We start from the raw sequence: 20,332 nt of genomic DNA, 5'->3' as shown, positions 1-20,332 counted from the left end.
GTGATCATTGAAGGCTTTCTGGTTGGTTACATGTTTAAAACTACAAAATTCTGTGGAAATATGAGAAGTAGCTGATTTACATAGTAGTGCATTTTCAGTGCAGAATTATTGTGTCAAGAACTCAAGTGTTTAAAAAAAGGAAAGTTGCAGAGTAGCTTCAAATGATGCCTTCCCAGCTCTACAAGCCCCAAAGCAAAGAGCAGTTGTTGGTGGATACTGTGAACAAAAGTTCTCTGAAAAGGAATTTGGAGGAAAGAGATTTTATTCCAGTGAACAGTCTGCGAACCCAGGAGTTGCAGCCAGTGTAAAATGAAGGTGCAGTTCAGAGAACAAAGGGAAAGCTTGGGTTTTATAGCAAAAGTCCCCACCCAGCTTCCAATCAGGCCCTTTTATGCAAGTGAAGGATTGAAACTGGTTTAATTCTAATTGGTCAGTGTAACTGAGTTCTGGTTGGTTGATACAGCTGAACCCTGATCGTTTGATAAAGCTGAGCCCTGATTAGCAAGGCAGGTAAGCTCTGATTGGTTGGTTCAGCTGAGCTCTGAAAGACCCAAAGATAAAGGGCTGGGTTTTCCGGGAACTCAGAATACAGGTGTGACACTTAGTCAGCAAAGGCGTGCTTGACTGTATTTTAAATTTAGGACTAGTTAGCCACTCCTATGGATCTTAAAGGATTGTTTTTTTCAGTTTCACATTTGTTCACAAGCTTTCATACTTTTCCAAGGAGGCACTTAGGAAGGCAGAGGCCTGTTGCTTCTAGAAGCTTTGCCGAGTAGGCTGGGCAGGAGGAGATTCTGCCCAACTTGTGATATGGAAGCAGTCTAGACATTTGTTCTGTTATTTATTTATTTATTTATTTATTTATTTATTTGGAGACGAGTCTTGGTCTGTCGCCAGGCTGGAGTGCAGTGGTGCGATCTCAGCTCACTGTAACCTCCGCCTCCAGGGTTCAAGCGATTCTCTTGCCTCAGCCTCCCAAGTAGCTGGGACTTCAGGCGCCCGCCACCATGCCCGGCTAATTTGTTTTCGTTTTTTTAGTAGAGATGGGGTTTCACTGTGTTAGCCAGGATGGTCTCGGTCTCTTGACCTCGTCATCTGTCCGCCTTGGCCTCCCAAAGTGCTGGGATTACAGGCGTGAGCCACGGCGCCCGGCCTGTTCTGTTATTTTGATTCCCTTTTTTCACACACATTTATGGGAGCCTGCTGCCTTAACAGTTTCCTTCCTTCTTGCAGGAACCCTTCCTCACAGCAATGGTGGAAACGCTAATAGCCACTACTTTACCAATCCCAGCTACCACACGCTCACCCAGTGTGCCACATCCCCTCACGTCAACAACAGGGATAGGATGACCGTCACGAAGGTGAGAGGAATTGGCTCCAGTCTTTGAAAGTGGGCCGGGGAGAGAGGAAGGGAACCAGAATGTATTGAGGGTCACTGTTTACCAGAGGCTGTTCTAGGTACTTTACATGCATTATCTAATTTATTCCTCTAAACAGTCCTCTGGGTGTGCCTTGGGAATCTCAAGTTTCCTGATGAAAACCTGAGTAGCGGGGAGTTTAAGTTACTTGCAGACGTAGCTGCCCAATAATGAGTGTGGCAGCTGCTGTGTGAGTCAAAGTCTCTCTGTCTCTACAATCTACTGTTTCCATTACACTGCTTTAGAAAAATGTTTCTAATTTTACATGAGATTTTAAAATAATAACTCATAATGACATTAACAAAAACATAAAGACCTATAGCAGCATCAGCCGTGGGCAAAATCTCCAAGTGCATCTCTTCTGACTGCCCATTCTCTGGTACCCTTTCCTGGCCAACTGCGCTTTAGTAACAACAGCAGTAATATGCACTGATTTGGGTTGAACCACATGAAATTGCTATTTTTGTAAGTCAACAATGGTCACATAGCAACAACCTAATATTATGTGCCAAACATTTCTAATCACTTAAAAAATATAAACTCATTTAATCTTCACACCAAACCTATAAATCGAGCGATTATTATGCCGATTTTACAGATGAGGAAAGTGAGTCACAGAGAGGTTGGAAACAGAGCTTTCTGGAACCCAGAGCTGTTCCTCTAATAGCACCCAAGTCATCCCTGGGTCTTCCCCACAATGCTCTGAAATCTCAAACATTTCTTTCTTCCAATCATACCCAAATTATATTTCTAATCTCCGTTGTCTAATTCCAGTGCTCTGTTAGAGAAAAAAAATCAAGTTAATTAAATTAATCCAGTTGTAATTTAATTATTGCAGCTATAGATTTTAATTATAGTGCCTCATGGTTAAATACTACTCCACATTCTCCAGAGACTTTCACATTCATCAATTTATTTGTTCTCATACAAATTCAGGGAAGGGGGCAAAGCAGATAATCTTATCCTCATGTTTATGCCTAGGATAACTGCTAAGAGTCACCTGTGACTCACACAAACACAATTTTTGATGGGAGGGCTTAGACCAAGAATTCTTTTTTTTTTTTTCAATTCAAAGTTACATGTGTATAAATACAGATAAGGTCTAATTGGCACAGGATGACAGAGTGAAATGAAGATCTTGAGGTGGTGGAGGGAATAGCTGAGACTGAAGGACATGAACTCCTGCCGGCTTCCAAGTCCCACCAGGTTACAAGCAGTCACCTCGGCCCCTGAGCTTAGCCCCCTCTAAGGACCGGTCCTCAATATGTACCCTGGACTTTTCCCCAGGTCCATAATGCTGTGCTGTGCCACATTGTATTTTGTTTTTAATCTTTCATTGTTTATATTTTTAACAGTCAAAAAACAATCAACTGTTTGTGAATCTTAAAAATGTGAACCCTGGGAAGAGAGGCCCTGTGGGGGACTGCACTGGGACATTGCCAGCTGACTGGAAACATGGTGGCTACCTCAACGAGCTTGGTGAGTTCTCCCAGTGCACGTCCCCAGCACACCTTGACCTATGAGTCCCTGAAACAGTCATAAATCTCTGTCTGTGCCAAGGTGTTCTACTGAAAACTTGTATCAAAAAGCACATTTACAGAATTATGCCTAACACCTGTACAGGGCTAACTACTGTCCTAAGGGCTTTATCTATTCAACAAACATTTATTGAGTTCCTACTGTGTTCCAGGAATTGATCAAAAGAAATTGGGGACCGGGCCTGGTGCCTCATGCCTGTAATCCCAGCACTTTGGGAGGCCGAGATGGGCGGATCACGAGGTCAGGAGATTGAGACCATCCTGGCTAACACAGTGAAACCCCGTCTCTACTAAAAATACAAAAAATTAGCCGGGCGTGGTGACAGACGCCTGTAGTCCCAGCTACTCGGGAGGCTGAGGCGGGAGAATGGTGTGAACCCAGGAGGCGGAGCTTGCAGTGAGCTGAGATCACGCCACTGCACGCCAGCCTGGGAGACAGAGCGAGATTCTGTCTCAAAAAAAATAAAAAAGAAAGAAATTGGGATCTCTACCTGCTCATAGCTTACATTCTAGCTCTATGCCTATTAACTTAATTCTCACAAGTACTCTAATAGGTAGGTACTATTGTTATCACCATCTCCATGTTACAGTTGAGAAACTGAGTCATAACGAATTACTTGCACAGTGCCTCATCGCCTATTAAATGTCAGAGCTAGTATTGCATCCTGTCAGCTTGGCTCCCAGATGTGCGTTCCTCTTTGTTCTCCTTTGATATAGGGTATCCGTACTTGAGATCCCCTTCCCTTTCAGGTGAGGAAACAGAGATACCAATAGGAATACAGTGGTGGATCAATGATTCAACTTTTTGAAATCAGGACTCCTTTACACTCTTAAAATTTCTTGAGAACCCCAAAGAACTTCTGTTGATAGGGGCTATATCTATTTATATTTACCATATTAATATGGTAATGAAATTTGATATGTAAATAAAAGTAAAAAAAAGAGTATTTAACTTATTTAAATTAACAATAATCATCACATTTCACGGTGACATAAATTTTGTTTTTATGAAAAATAACTACATTTTCCAAAACTACCCAAAATTAGTGAGAAGAGCAACACTGTTATACACCCTTTTTATAAAAACTCTCTTTAATGTCTGGCTTAATAGAAGATAGCTAGATTATCATGTCTGCTTTTGCATTCAGTTGGTTTTGATCTCATACTTTATGTAGCTTCTGAAAAACTCCACTGTATGCTTGAAAGAGAATTAGAGTGAAAATGGCAAATAATGTTGTATTGTTATGGAAATAGTTTTGCAGCTGGGCACAATGGCACAGGCCTATAGCCCCAGACTTGGGAGGCTGAGGCAGGAGGATTGCTTGAGCCCAGGAGTTTGAGTCTGATCTGGATGATATAGCAAGACCCCACCTCTTAAAATATATATGTGTATATATAGTTTTGATCTCGTAGGCCTCCTGAAAAGGGGGCAGGAATGCTTGGTCCACACTTAAAGAACTTCTGTGATACACCATTAATTATGTGGTGCAGTTTCCAAGCCTGTACCCCATATTTGCAGGGAGGAGTTTGATGATATAGTAACTTACAGGTGCGCAGTGTCTTATGGATAACAAATCCTTTCACGTACATTTATTTGGAGGTAGGTGCCAGAAATCCCAGTTAAATTTGAATTTCAGATAGATAAATAGTAAATATTTTTTGTATAAATATATCACAGGTATTACATGGGATGTACACTAAAGATTATTTGTTGTTTCTTTAAAATTTTAATATAGCTGATTTTTGTGTATTTTTATTTGTTAATGTTTTGTTTTGTTTTTGTTTTTGAGACAGAGTCTTGCTCTGTCGCCTAGGCTGTAGTGCAGTGGTGTGATCTCGGCTCACTGCAAGATCTGCCTTCTGGATTCAAGCGATTCTCCTGCCTTAGCCTCCCAACCAGCTGGGATTACAGATGTGCACCACCATGCCTGGCTAATTTTTGCATTTTCAGTAAATACTGGGTTTCTCCATGTTGGCCAGGCTGTTCTCAAACTCCTGACCTCAAGTGATCCGCTTGCCTCGGCCTTCCAAAGTGCTGGGATTACAGGCATGAGCTACCGCACTTGGCCTATTTGCTAAATTGGACAATCCTCCTGGGTGGACCCTGTCCCGTGAATCTTGTATAATAGAGGAATAAACTGAGAGGCACAGAGAGGTTAAACCTCTTGTCTGAAATTTCAAAGGAGGAAAGGGGTAAAGCCAGATTTCCAAGTTGGTCTTCTAACTGCTCCCCTTAAACACTGCTTCTTCTGTAAGCAGTGTCAGGTTTTCTGAGCCAGTCATAGGAATTGATCCCTCCGGGAATGCCTGTTTCTATGGAAATAAAAATGTTTAAGTGGTGAATACAAATTCTTAGTCGTTTCCATAGTGTTGTGGTTATCACGCTTGCTGTACAAATTCCTAACTTTTATCTGCATTCTATACCATTTTTATCAATAGAATGTGTATTTCCAACCACAGTAAAATTATTTACATACAAGACTCACAATATGCTTATTGGTAACATCATCTAACATTAAAGGAGACTTTTTAGGAGTCTTAATTACATTTATAATTTAGCTCAAAGGAATATATGAATTGATATTCAGCAAAATACCAACCAGCACTACTGAAAGAAAAGTCCTCTTGTTCTATCTTAGACCACTTTGAAAACTCCAGAAGATACAACGTCACTGCATTGGTCATATGTAAACGTCTCTGCTTTCTGGCTCAATGAGACCCAAGGGACTGAGTGTTAGGAACATAGAATCTTCATTGGAAACTCTAGGTCGTCTTGGTTTGTTCTCACTCGGGAATAATTCTGCATTTAACATCCCTTTAAAGTTGTTGCACAGAAAAAGTTCTTCACGAAGGACAGAGTCAGGCATGTTGTGGGTGACAAAGTATACAGATGCTTTAAATGATGGAATAGTTGTCATCATGGTATCTGAAAGAGCCTTGAATTACACACAAAAGGCCCTGAGATATGGCACTGGGCCAATCACTTACCCTCTCAGAGTTGATTTGTTCATTTGTAAAATGGGAGTAATAACCGTGTACTGGATCATTGTGTGAATTAAATTAAACCAAGCATTTGAAAGCCCTGCCCCAGGGATTGGTATATACAGGAGTTTATAGGGAATCCTGACTGCTCCTTCAATAAAACAGCTCCCTGATCCTCCAAGGCAATGAAGAGAGAATCTGGCAGGGGTGTCTGGCCTCACAGCCCCAGCTCTTATTCCCTAACTTACTATCTGCTCCATGCTGGTTCTGTCTTTCACATCTTGGTGGAAGGCTAGCCACTGCACAGCTAAGATTAAAACATTTAACAAGACTTTGCTACAGTCTGGAGATGACCAAGAGTATTTGGCAAAGAGGAGTGTAGACAGAGCTCCTTGATAAAGCTATTCTCAGGGGCCACAGACTGTGCCCCATCTTCATGGGTCCTCTTTATAAAGTCTGGGAATTCCCAAGACCACCCTGACTTCTGACATCAGCTCCAAGTTCGAGGATCACCAAGACCACCCTCAGGATCAACATTTTGCTACAAGGACTCACTGAACTCATTGAATGGGCATTCTCATGGTTACAGTTTAGGGGAGGACTCAGTCATATGGACATGATTGACTCCCAGCATGTAGACATAATTGACCTTTAGCCTTTCTCCTTCCAGAGGTGGAGGCGATACCATATGACCCAAAACCTCCATCATAAATCACTTGGTTACACTATCCAGTGTAGCCCTGGGCCTCCAGGTGAACAAAAGCACTCCTATTGGGCAGGACAGTCCAAGGACTTCAAGGTCACCTCCCAGGAGCTGAGGGCAAAGGCCACCCCTTTCTTTGATAAGGTTAATTCTTCACTACACACCCATTTATGCTGCCTCCCTGCGTAACCCTGTGCCTTTCCCTCCAGCTGTAGGCTTGGTTAGACTCTTCACATCCCAGATGCAAGAGTGTGTGCCTGAGAGAGGAAAATATTCCTGTTTCCTGTCCCACAATGATGGATATCTGACAGACCCTCTCCCTTTAGGAAAGGCTGCTTCCTCCTCCACAACAGTGTGTGCTTACTCAGTGATCCCCATAGGACACCAACATCACAACTTGAGCTTCACATCACTCTAAGAGATGCATGCACAGTGGCAAGGGTATCATTTCCTTAACATTCTCAAATACTTCCCTGGAATGTTCATTGCTAGTCGTTACTTTACTCTCTACTTTTAACCTAAGTCTGTAACATTCATATTGTATTGTATTGTATTGTATTGTATTGTATTGTATTGTATTGTATTGTATTGTATTGTATTGTATTGTATTTCAAAAGATTAGTGACGAGGTTTTGCCGTATTGCCCAGGCTGGTCTCAAACTCCTGAGCTCAAGGAATCCACCCACCTTGGCCTCCCAAAGTCCTGGGATTACAGGCATGAGCCACCACACCTGGCCTGTAATAGTCTTTTAAAAGACAATTGAAAAAGTCTTGGAGTGCTTAAGCAAAGACTGAAGCAGAGCGTAGTATAATGCACTGAGTGTTAGAGTAATTGACACACTTTGTTTGTATGCTGCTTCAGAGTTTACAAAGCGTTTCCATATGCTCTGTTTCACTTAATCATGACAAAAACCCTGGAAGGCAGGAAGGCAAATTTTGTTTTCCCCATTTTAGAGATGAGAAAATTGACACTCAGAGAGTGGAACATCTTGCCCAAAATCGTATGGCCAATAAGTGATGATATGTAATTCCTTTGTCTCCTATTCTATAGTTTTTTCCTCTTTGTCACAGCTCCAGTAGAATACTTGATTCCCATGCAGTATTAACAATGCAATTTTGCATGTATATGCCAGATAGTATAAAATGGGCTAGGTTATGTCCTCTTATTTTGTTTTTAATAGTGTGAATTTGTGATTAAATGCTTGTATTTTATACAACATGCTTATGACCTGATTGATTTCTGTAGGAGGTTGCACGTTCTGTCTTGCCTACGTGCTCAATTTTTTCCAGCATGAGCAGGAACGCTCCTATTTCCCTCCCCACACCCACGAAATAAAGGCTGGCCATTTTCCAACGAGAAAGTGGTTTTTTTGTATGTATCTAGGCTCATACACAATTATGTCCCCATACCTGGAAAAGTCAGATTGTTAAAATAAAAGCTGAATAAAGAAGGACAAGAGCTAATATCACCTGTAAAGTGTTAGTCAACAGTGTTTGAAGCTTCCAGTCTCCAGAAAACATGCTTGTAGTGAAGACAATGATATAACCAAACCGAATAATGATTATTGGGAAAATGATTTGAAAACCATCAGAGCCTTGAAAGAGCTGCACATAGGTGTGAAATGTCACCTCTGGTCTTGGCTGTGTCTTTTCACTGTGCAACCTTGAATCAGTATACTGATTTATCTCTGGGCCTCAGTTTCTATCCTGTTTTGACTAGCTTTTCCTGAATCACTGTAAATGACTGGGTGAATGACCAAAGGTGTGTGTGTTTAATTCTAAGCACTGGGGACATCTGGGACAACTGATCCAGTGTAAAGATTTGAAAAGCAACGGCCTGGTTGTTTGCTGCAGTGGGAGATCCTCTTCCAGGACCTTGGAATATTGGATGGGGTTTTTCTTCCTTTAAATTCTCACTGGATGTTTTATTCTTCCTTTATTACAGGTGCTTTTGGACTTGACAGAAGCTACATGGGAAAATCCTTAAAAGGTATGGTGTAAATTTGAAGAAGAAATCAGAAGCACAATTAAATTTTTTTAACCTCAAAGACTGAAATATTTTTTAAACAAGCTAGAGTGACAAGAGAAAATGTAGAATTTTTAGTGTGGTCAGTTACTACAGCAAACACACAAACGTGTGACTGACATCAAGAAACTGACCAGAGGTGGACCTTGGTAGAGCTTAAGTCTTTGGGGAACAAAAGATTCAGTTTGCTGAGGAAACACTCATATGAAAGAAATATGGCTTATGGGGAGACAGAAACGTATAAGGGGAAATAGCAGAGACAGTAAGAAAAGATCCGCATGGTTACATGTTGACCAAGGTCTGCTTTTTAGGATGGGTGTGAGTGATTAGGTGCCCAGTACAGAGTTTTACCAGGAGTCCTCCCAGCACAAATGCCTTCTTGTCATGATAACCGAGCGCTCTTGGTGCCCCTGGGGCCATCAACAGCTGGTTTCTTGATTGAACTTCAGTAAATTTTCTATTAATAAAATAGAATGTAATTGATTATATTTGAATGTGATCATAAAAATGAAATCAGATAATGATATTGATGTTATTGATGTCAGTACTCATCTTGGAGAGGAACTAAAGCTGCTTTACGAATGGGTCATTTTATAGCAAGTTCTCTCCGAAACAGGTGGAAAAGGTGTAGTGTTATTTTCAGTGTGTAGAATTATGGAAACCTAGCTACAAAGAAAAAAAGTAAATTATTACCAAGAAATGATGTTGCCAGTGACACAGCATTAGCTTTCTCTTCCCATTTCTCTTCGCAGACCTGGGAAAGAATTCTGAATATAATTCAAGTAACTGCTCCCTAAGCAGTTCTGAGAACCCATATGCCACTATTAAAGACCCACCTGTACTTATCCCTAAAAGCTCAGAGTGTGGTTATGTGGAGATGAAATCGCCGGCACGAAGAGATTCCCCATATGCAGAGATCAACAACTCAACTTCAGCCAACAAGAATGTCTATGAAGTTGGTAAGATCTCTTAACCATAGAAAGAACTGAGTGCATAAGTTTTTAAAAACAATTTTAACGTCTTTATGAATTTAATAGTTGCAGGTCATAGAAATCTTTTTGAAAATAATGGTCCGTATTTTATTTTATTTTGTACTTTTTTGAGATGGGGTCTCTTTCTGTCACCCAGGTGGTGTGCAGTGGCACAATCTTGGCCCACTGCAACCTCCACCTACCGGGCTCAAGCCAACCTCCCACTTCAGCCTCCCAAGTAGCTGGGACCACAGGCAAGCACCACCACGCCCAGCTAATTTTTTGTATTTTGGGTGGAGACGGGGTTTTGTCACCATATTTTATTAATAGATGTGACCTGTATTTTTAGTGATCATATTAATTGGTGCCAAAGGAATTTTCCAGGGACAATATCATTTAGAAAAATTTAAGGTAAATTTTCTTTATTTTTCACCTAATCATCCATCTTTTGTTTTGCAACCATAGTGAATATTTTGGCACACATGTGGATAGCATATGTATCCTATTAGCTAATATATCTAGTTAGCCAAAACAAATGGTTCAAGTGGATTAAACAGGTGATTCCATTTCCTGGTTCATTATATTATTATAATGCATTTAGCAAGATTGAAACATTTTACTTTTAAACTTGTCCAATATAGTTGTAATATTTTCCGATGTGAATGTGATGCAAATTAATATGAATTCAATTTAAAATTGAGATTATTTTGATTGTCTTTTGCAAATACCACTTGGGAAATGATAAAACATACCACCACTACTGTTGGCTAAACAATAGGGCTATCTATTTTCATTTTTTTCTCTCTATTTCTATATCTCTGTGAGTATTTGTGATTTTAACTTTAAAATATTCTCTACTACTTGTAAATGAAGTGGCTACTTTACTACTAGTATTTTATTTTATGCCAGGTATGTCCCCAGGAAAAAATACACAAAATAATTTCTTTTTAAAGCATTAAGACAGCTTTTTAAAGTGGAAGTCAAAGTGAACTAAATTTATTTTTGGAAAGTCAGTAGCAATTCTCCTTTAAACTGTCCCACAAACCTGCCACAGTAGGATGGGAACTCAACTGAGAGCCTGAGTCTTGAGTCCCAAAGTTGTGAACTTGTTGAGTGTTTTCATGAACCGAATTAACTTTTGAGAACCTCAGTCTTCTCACCTGTGGAATAAGGGGCTTGGCCTACATTATCCCCAAGGGGTTTTTCAGACCATGATTCATATCCAGGATTCTGTATATTCCCTTAATGTCTTCATCCTGATTATGTGTTCATCCTTTTGTTCTGAACACCATTTGTGTTTGCCAGTTGATCCAACTATACAGAGTTGCCACCTGTATGTGATGATTTTTAATATCATGTTTTTAAAACCAGTATTTCCTTACATTTTTTTAAAAGTCCCATTGGTATATTTGAAATTCACAAGAAATGCCATATTCTTTTTAAAAATGTTTCCATTGCTGATAAATTAATGTGTCCTTGGTTATCACAGAACCTACAGTGAGTGTTGTCCAAGGAGTATTCAGCAATAATGGGCATCTCACCCAGGATCCATATGACCTCCCAAAGAACAGTCACATCCCTTGTCATTATGACCTGCTGCCAGTCCGAGACAGTTCATCTTCCCCCAAGCAAGAGGACAGTGGCGGTAGCAGCAACAGCAGCAGCAGCAGCAGTGAATGACACCAAAGGACTGCTGGGTAGCCACTGGAAACCTTTCCAGAACTGCTGTTTGGTTCTTCTCCATCCTCAATTTTGCCACTTTCATGTGAATGTTAATCAACTCGGTAGGCAATTGTTGGACATGAACCAGAAAGCTGAAAGCTGAGGCTGCAATTGTTGGATATGAACTGGAAAGCTCAAAGCTGAGGCTGACACTGACTATAGGTGCTTTTTGTTCAGGTGGATTTGAAGGAGTTAGAGATGTGATTTGCCATTGCTGTTAGTTTTTGAACTATAACCGTGAAGCATGACTTATTGTAAGATGTTTGCTGAAAGCATGAACTTGCAGAACTCCCTCGGAGACGCAGGTTGCAGTGGACATTGGCGTTGTTGCTTGAACAATTAAACTTTGAATATTTTCTTTCTCATTTGCATTATACAGCTGTACCTAGGATTGTACAGTTTACCATCAAATTTACTTCATGAAAGTGGGAATCACTGAACATGTAGAAGAAAAGGTACATATTGTTAAGTCCTTATTCTTAACTTTATTCAACCGGACTCAGAATTGTAGGGATCATATGAATGCAGGAGGAAACATTCTGTCAGGTGGTATAACTGGATAGACTTTGAATATACTCTAAAAGTGGACAGAAAATTTAAATATGAAAATCTTAGGTTTTGTTTAGAATGAGAAAACATACAATTAGAATTATTTTAGAAATAGTAGGAAGTATTGCAGAAGTCAATACACAAATATGCCAGGCAGAGGTGGTTTTCTCTCTGACCCTCAACCAGCTTCAGATCTATGACATTATTCTGATCACTGGTTCCATCATACATATTCACCACTTGAGATTCATAACATATCAATAGTTATTTCATAAATATAGAAATGAAATAATTTTATTTTTGACAAACTGGATGGAATGAGTGTGTAATGATTGATAAAGGTTGTAAATTTTAAGTGCAAGATGATGCCTACGTTTTGTAAACCATTAGTAATACGTGCTGTAATATAGAATTAGCGGAACATTTTGGTTAATCTTTCCCTAGAAGTGACTGAAATATTTTTGTGCATATTTGAGAAAGGGCACTTTCCTTTTATTAATTGTCAATTTAGAGAAACTATGCTTAAGCTGGTCTTTTGCATTGCTAATGTGACATGTACCCCACTTTTCATTAATTTGTATTTCCATTTTTAAGTTGCATATTCTATGTTTTGTAGTGTTTGGATTGTTAATGAAAAATTATTATATTATATGTTCATTGTTCCTTGTATTATTGCCGCTTATCTTTTGCTTGATAAAAATGCATTGTTCTTTTTTCTTTTGGAGGCACAAGATGAAAATATATAATTTGAATTGATTAAAATTGGCCATTACTAAAATAGGTAACCACAGGTGATTGGCTTATGATTGAAAGAGAGATGCTTTTCAATATTCCAAAATAGAGTTCCTTTGGATCTGTTGGTTCTGAGCCTTGGTTAAACCAGGGAGAAGGGGAGCAGAAAGGAAACGTTACTGCATGAGTACCACAGACTCATCTTACAAAAAACTCTCATTATGGTGATCATAGAATTGACCATCCAAACTGGGACACTCTTGAGAGTAAATGGAGGGCATTGTTAGTAATTATCTTGTAATGAGCTTAAATCTGGACTGTTCCAGGCAAACCAGACTTATCTTGCAATATGAGAATGCTGACATGATGCAAGAAAGCCAGTTTCCCTTCCATTGATCTGTTTGACCAAGCAAAGGGGCTGAAAAACTGAATAAGGAAGCAACTTTATAAGAGAAACAGTGGTCTTCAGTCTTTTAAAGACATGAAATCCTACATGGCATTCTGTCTGTCTCAGTGAGTCAGTTAACAAATATGTATGTGCATCCCTTCTGCTAGTAGTGCACGTAAGTCATTGTCCCTGCTGGTTATGGAGTTGGAATATCCAGTTATTTCATGTCACACATCGGCACATATGATGGTAGTTTATCAGATGGATAATACAACAGACTCACTGCATTGATGGCTGCTCATTTTGAGGAACTCCAAAGTCAATTGAAGGAAATAAGGAGTGACCTGGAACACACCTTAGAAACAATTGATTTATTCCAATAGTTAGCCACCGGCTGGCTCCCAACTCTAGGTGATAGGCATCTAATTGAGACACATGTGAGTCAGGAGCCATCAGGGGTCCTTATTGGTAAGAAAAAATTGGACATTTTCCCCCTTTTAAAGATCATCTCTTCTGAGCTCCATGGTAAATTTGAATTTCCCCATTATTCCCTAGAGATAGGTCAAAAAAACAACTGTTTCTTTTCTCATTCCACTATTAATAAATTAAAAGCTTGCTGTACAAAGGCAGCAGCAACTTAAAATCTGGGCAATAGATGTGAACTCCAAAGGGCCACTGCTATCCCTTCCTGTGTGCTCTTTTTGACAAGTAAATCACTCCAGTTAGCTTATGTCCTGAAATGACGTTTGTGTTCTGAATTGAGGCAATTCTTATTAGAGCTTACTCAAGACTTTTCAAACATCAGGACACATGTAGCAATTTGGATGTTTTAAAACTACGTGTTACATTTGGAGAGGTCTGGTTGAGAAGGCAAAATGTTCTAAATATTTTGATACCAATTTGGGTAAAAGAAAACTTTTGTTAGAATGAGAATTAAAGAGAAAACAAAAGAACCTTGGCAAAATTTTTCCTCTGAAATTACAAACTTTTGGAACTTTTCCAGATGTATCGAATTTAATTTTACAGTGATGTCACTCTTCATACCAAGTGAGTCTATTCTCATGACCTTTGAACCCATGTTAATTTTGGACCCTATAACTAATTTCCTTTCTAAATCCCGTGGTGGTCAAAGCAGTAAAGGAGTTTAGAGATACTTAGCCAATGCCAGTCATATAGTATTGTTAGCCAAACTATTATTCCTTCCTTAGAAGTTGATGTATCAGAAAATTTATAAATTATTTGTGTTTATATATAAGTACATCAGAACTTGCCCAAATGATAACTCATGTTTGCTTTAATAAGGAGAATATGTTATTTGAGGTTAATTATATGATAATAAGGAACATTTTATAATTATTTACAGTGTTTGACATTAATCGCTGTCCTATGATATAGTAGTAATGTTAATAGAGAGTTTAATATGTTTAGCATTATCTTTATGGAATTTATATTCACCAATTTCAGGAAAACCAGCCATAGAACTTTATAATAGGACAGTTGTAACCTGACTGAACCAAATCCATCAGCATAATGACTGTGTGTTGTGAGAAATGCAAAAACTTTATGAAAGTGTGGTCATCTTGACCCCCACAGAGCCACAGTAGCCGTCAATTATTGAGATTTTTAAATGGTAAATATTGCAAAAGTTAAACAAGGGTATCATGATATCATTTATAATAAATGTCAATGTTGGTAGTCCACTTTATGCTTAAACAAAATCATACAAAATTAAGTTTTAAGGTTATATTTTTTAAAATAATGAATTTTCTATCTCTGGGCGACATGTCTTTATTATTCAAGCTGAATGTTTAAGAGAGATTTTGGTCTTCAAGGCTTCACGTCATGAAAGTGTACATGCATATGCAAGTGTGAATCACATGGTATGGATGGTTGCTTGTTTATTAACTAAAGATGTACAGCAAACTGCCCTTTTAGAGTCCTGTTAATATTGATGTCCTAACACTGGGTCTGCTAGTTCAGTATTTAGTCTAGGCTTCATTTTGATATGACTGAATTGCAATCTATATTTTTAAAAAGAAAAAATCAAAATGCATTAGGATTTACGTGGTTGTGGCAAACAAACAAACAATGCTTTCGGTGTTGAAATATCTCTATTTTCCAAAGATGATAAACTTTCATCATTATTAGTCTACATTGTCATTTATATCACCAAATGAGTTTATAGATTAATGCAATAAACTTTCTAATAAAAAACTCTAGTGTTTCTTTCTATATCCCATTCTACTGTTGATTAATGAGAGAAAAAAATCTTGTGTTCCTATGGAAAAAATAATATATTTTTTTCATATGTGGCCCCATAACACTTTACAGACACACTTAAAAAGCAATATATACCATTTTATTATATTTCATTGCTTGTGTATAGGCTGTCCCTTCAGACTACTTGTTCTTGACAGACAGAGGCAACATTTTATTCATATTTGGATCCCTGGAACTCAGGTTAGTGGCTGAGAGTCAAGTCTTCTGTAACTAGCTTTAGGTTATAGTATGTGGATTTGCTTTCTAAATCTCATACTTTCATTTATGATTAAAACATCTTTGAAACATTTGTATTATAGCACTGCAGAGTAGGGATCAAACATGAATAAAACATTGTTTCTTCTTTCAACAGCTGCTTCTTTACTGGGGACCTGAATGCCAAGCACAGTTGGGGATGCAGAGACGTGTAAGGCATGAGCTGTTTTCAAGTCCTTTATTATTTAGTTAGGGAAATAAAGCATCTGGCTAGCTGTGTGACTGTGGTTCTGTGGGTTAAGTTAGCCTCTTAAGGCCTTGGTTTCTATATTGCAATACATTGGAAGTAAGAGTACAATAAATTTCATAGGGTTTGTGAGAATTTAATAACTTTATACATACAAAACACTTCAGTGCCTGGCATACACTATGCACCTAGTAAATGTTAGCTAACATTACTATTACGAAAAATTAGCTAATAATATGAGCCAGTTTACAATAACCAGATGAATGATGAGGCTAATAGATCAGAAGTGAGTATTTAATGAATATTATAGAAGCTATACATTTGAATGACCACATCCTGATCTATTTTTATACTAGCACAAAATTCCATACATATTTTATTTCTAGAGATGTAATTTAGGAAAGCAATAATATGTTTATATTTTCGAGTAACATTTTATCTAATTGGAATTAGGAATGCTTTTAAAACATTTGGATGTGAGTTTCTGAGGAAAATGGTGACCTGGGAACATTCTAGAGAATACAACCATCCAGAAAAAGTCAAGGGCTGGTTTTGGCAACCAGAAGGGGTTCCGCATACAGGGACGCATCAAGACCTTGAAAGAAGGTGCCAGTTGGTGCTAAAGATGTAAATGAGAGTTAATGCGAGGTGGAGAGGGTGCATGATGAGAGTCAGCTGTCTTGGGTGGATACACAAAGAGGAAGGGAGAAATGTTTCTGCTGTTTGCATCATGCAGCAATGAAAGAGGCACACTGTTCCTCGGGTGATGGCACTTAGGAGAGGCAGTTTCCACATTGGGCTGAGGTCAACCTGTCTCTACTTGGACTTGTGAACTGAAGCCTTCTGCCACTCACATCAACAAAGGGGATAAGGCTGGGTGTGGTGGCTCATGTCTGTAATCCCAGCTCTTTGGGAGGCTGAGGCAAGAGGACTGTTTGAGCCCAGGAGTTTGAGATCAGCGTGGGCAATATGCCAAAACCCAGTATCTACAAAAAATACAAAAAATTATCTGGGCCTGGTAATATGCACCTGTAGTCCCAGCTACTCAGTAGGCTGAGATAGGAGGATTGCTTGAGCCCAGAGGTTTAAGGCTGCAGTGAACCATGATTGCACTGCTGCACTCCAGCCTGAGCCACAGAGTGAGACTTTGTCTCAGGAAAAGAAATAAACAACAAAGGGACTACGCTAATCACCAGCTAGTCACTAAAGGAAAAATGCCTACCTCAACTGTCAAATCAGAGGCAATGCAAATCTGTACCCTGTTAGTATAAATAGACAAAGAAAGATCACAACCCACTCAGGAACATGGCAGCTCAGTTAGAAGAGATTAAACTGAAAAACTGCAATAAGCCTCTACTATGGAGGTGGAGCTAAAGTAGAAAATAGAAGGAAACCTAGATAAAATATGATTAAAACTCTTGAAGGGTTACAATCATAGGACAAGAGAGAAGCCCCTGGAACTAGAAATAATGATTTCCTAATTTAAAAATTCAATAGAAGGATGTAAAAACAAAAGTAATATGTTTTTTTTTATTTTTCTTTTTACCTTTTATTTTAAGTTCAGGGGTACATGTACAGGTTTGTAACATAGGAAAATTTGTGTCATGGGGTTTTTTGGTATAGATTATTTTGTCACCTAGTTATTAAGCCTGGTACCCATTAGTCATTTTTCCTGATCCTCTCCCTCCTCCCACCAATAAGCCCCCGTGTGTGTTGTTCCCCTCCGTATGTCCACGTGTTCTCATCATTTAGCTCCCACTTATAAGTAAGAACATGTGGTATTTGGTTTTCTGTTTCTGCCTTAGTTTGCTAAGGATAATGGCCTCTAGCTCCATCCATGTCCCTGAAAAGGACATGATTTTGTTCGTTTTTATGACTGCAGAGTATTCCATGTGTACCACATTTTCCTTATCCAATCTGCCATTGATGGGCATTTAGGTTGATTCTATGTCTTTGCTGTTGTGAATAGTGCTACAAAGAACATATGTGTGCATGTGTCTTTAATAATAGAAGAATTTATACTCCTGTGGGTATATACCCAGTAATGGGATTACTGGGTCAAATGGTATTTCTGTGTTTAGATCTTTAAGGAATTATTACACTGTCTTCCACAATTGTTGAACTAATTTACACTCCCATCAACAGTGTATAAATGATCCTTTTTTTCTGCAACCTTGCCAGGATCTGTTATTTTTTGATGTTTTAGTAATAGCCATTCTGACTGGTGTAAGATAGTATCATAGTATCTCATTGTGGTTTTGATTTGCATTTCTCTAATGATCAGTGATGTTGAGCTTTTTTTCATGTGATTGTTGACTGCATATATGTCTTCTTTTGAAAAGTGTCTGTTCATGTTCTTTGCCCACTTTTTAATGTTTTTTTTTTTTTTTTTTTTTTTTTTCTGTAAGTTTGTTTAAGTTCCTTAAAGATGCTGGACATTAGACATTTGTCAGGTGCACAGTGTGCAAAAATTTTCCCTCATTCTGTTGTCTGTTCACTATGTTGATAGTTTCCTTTATTGTGCAGAAGTTCTTCAGTTTAATTAGATCCCATTTGTCAATTTTTGCTTTTGTTGCAATTGCTTTTGGCATCCTTGTCACGAAATCTTTGCCTGTTGCTATGTCCAGGATGGTATTGCCCAGGTTGTCTTCCAGGGTTTTTATAGTTTTGGGTTTTACATTTAAGTCTTCAATCCATCTTGAGTTGATTTTTTAATATGGTGTAAGGAAGGGGTCCAGTTCCAATCTTCTGCATATGACTAGCCAGTTATCCCAGCAGCATTTATTAAATAGGGAATCTCTCCCCCATTGCTTATTTTTGTCAGGCATGTAGAAGATCAGATAGTTGTAGGTGTGTGGCCTTATTTCTGGGTTCTCTATTCTACTCCATTGGTCTATGTGTCTGTTTTTGTACCACCACCATGCTGTTTTGGTTACTGTAGCCCTGTAGTGCAGTTAAAAATCAGGTAGTATGATGCCTCCAGCTTTGTTCTTTCTACTTAGGAATGCCTTAGCTATTTGGGCCCTTTTTTGGCTCCATATGAATTTTAAAAAAGGTTTTTCTAGTTCTGTGAAGAATATCAATGGTAGTTTAATAGGACTAGCGTTGAATCTATAAGTTGCTTTGTGTAGTATGGCCATTTTCATGATATTGATTCTTCCTATCCATGAACATGGAACTTTTTTTATTTGTTTGTGTCACCTGTGATTTCTTTGAGCAGTGTTCTGTAGTTCTCCTTGAAGAGATTTTTCACCTCCCTAGTTAGCTATATTCATCAATATTTTATTCTTTCTGTGGCAATTGTGAATGGGATTGGGTTTCTGATTTGGCTCTCAGCTTGACTGTTGTTTGTGTATAGGAGTTAGTGATTTTTGCACAAGGATTTTGTATGTTAACTGCTGAGACTGCATTCATGTTTTAGAAGAGTAAATTTTCAAAAAATGAAAGCATAGTTGAGAAAACAGAAAAGACTGGTCCAAGAGACCCAATATTTAAGTAGTTGCTAATCCAGAAGAAGAAATAAGGAACCATGGAGAAGTAGAAATCAAAGAAATAATAGAAAAAATCTTCCATAAACTATGCCTTTCCAGATCTTCAGATCTTCAGATCTTTATTTCAGATATAAAAGGATTTACCAGGTTAATGAAACAGAATTAATAAAAAACTATGGAGGGAAATATATCCTAGTCAAATTTCTGAACTCTAAGGATAGAAAAACAAACTTAAATTTGTTCAAGCAGAATTACCATATGGCTTACACCGGAAAGATAATTGCATCAAATAGGAAAAGTGTAAGGTGGGAGCAGGAATAGGGAGAAAGCCACATAGGTCAGGGCAGGTGACTGCCTGGCAAAGTGGGTTGTGCACCTGCCTGCTATTCTTCTGCGGTAGCATCAGCTCGCCCTCTTCCCAGGCCAGAAACGGCTACTTGACAACAGATTGTTAAATAGCTCGCATTTCATTCTGCTTCAAATCTCTGACCCCAACTAGTTTAGACCAGGCAGAGAGAGTGGCAACAGGAAGAAGAGAAGGAACCTACATAATGGACTGACACTGGATAATCTGGCCAGGATGGACTGGTGAGACAGATGTTCCTGTTTATCAGGATTAATTGAATTGCTATTAAAGAATCAGAAAAAAACAATTCAACCTGAAAATTTTGGAATTTTTTCTTGTGTGGCTCTTGATCTATGGCATGTTGTACTTCCTTCTGTGTTGATGACCTGGACTTTTTTATACTGAAGATGAAGAAATAGAAAAATCCAAATATGCCACACTGTGGCCAATTTGCCATAGTATATTCGATGATTGGAATATAATATGGAGAGGTTTATGGAACAGATAATCTTTAAACACCTAAAACCAGAACTTGAAGTCCATTGATTTCTTGTAACCTCTGCTGAACATGCCACAAAACAAAGATAGACTGCTGAATTAACATTTGAGCTTTTCGATTTTCTAGGCTTCTAACTGACTGTATAGACCAGCTTTGCATTAGCTGCATCTTGGGCGTTAGGGACAATTAGAAGAACAAATAAAAACAGTCTTCTCTAGAGGTCCAGTCATGATCAGCAAATTGAG

The 20,332-nt window shown here is 38.6% G+C and overlaps 1 protein-coding gene across 3 annotated transcripts in view; it reads left to right on the top strand.

The window, feature by feature from the left end:
• MEGF10 (multiple EGF like domains 10) overlaps positions 1-18,126 on the top strand; it is a 380,133-nt gene extending 362,007 nt beyond the window's left edge. For 2 of the 3 annotated variants that reach the window (XM_008014293.3, XM_008014292.3), the window contains 5 exons: positions 1,234-1,361; positions 2,774-2,897; positions 8,587-8,631; positions 9,420-9,626; positions 11,128-18,126. In XM_008014293.3, coding sequence (XP_008012484.1) covers positions 1,234-1,361; positions 2,774-2,897; positions 8,587-8,631; positions 9,420-9,626; positions 11,128-11,318 — 695 coding nt within the window. In that variant the 3' untranslated portion in view covers positions 11,319-18,126. The other variant, XM_073010716.1, reaches the window with a different exon arrangement.
• The last annotated feature ends 2,206 nt before the right edge of the window (positions 18,127-20,332 follow it).

Source organism: Chlorocebus sabaeus, chromosome 23 (genome assembly GCF_047675955.1).
Source record: "Chlorocebus sabaeus isolate Y175 chromosome 23, mChlSab1.0.hap1, whole genome shotgun sequence".
In the NCBI taxonomy this organism is placed as follows: domain Eukaryota; kingdom Metazoa; phylum Chordata; class Mammalia; order Primates; family Cercopithecidae; genus Chlorocebus; species Chlorocebus sabaeus.
Note: the sequence above shows the minus strand (reverse complement) of the source record. Positions and strands in the feature narration are given on the sequence as shown.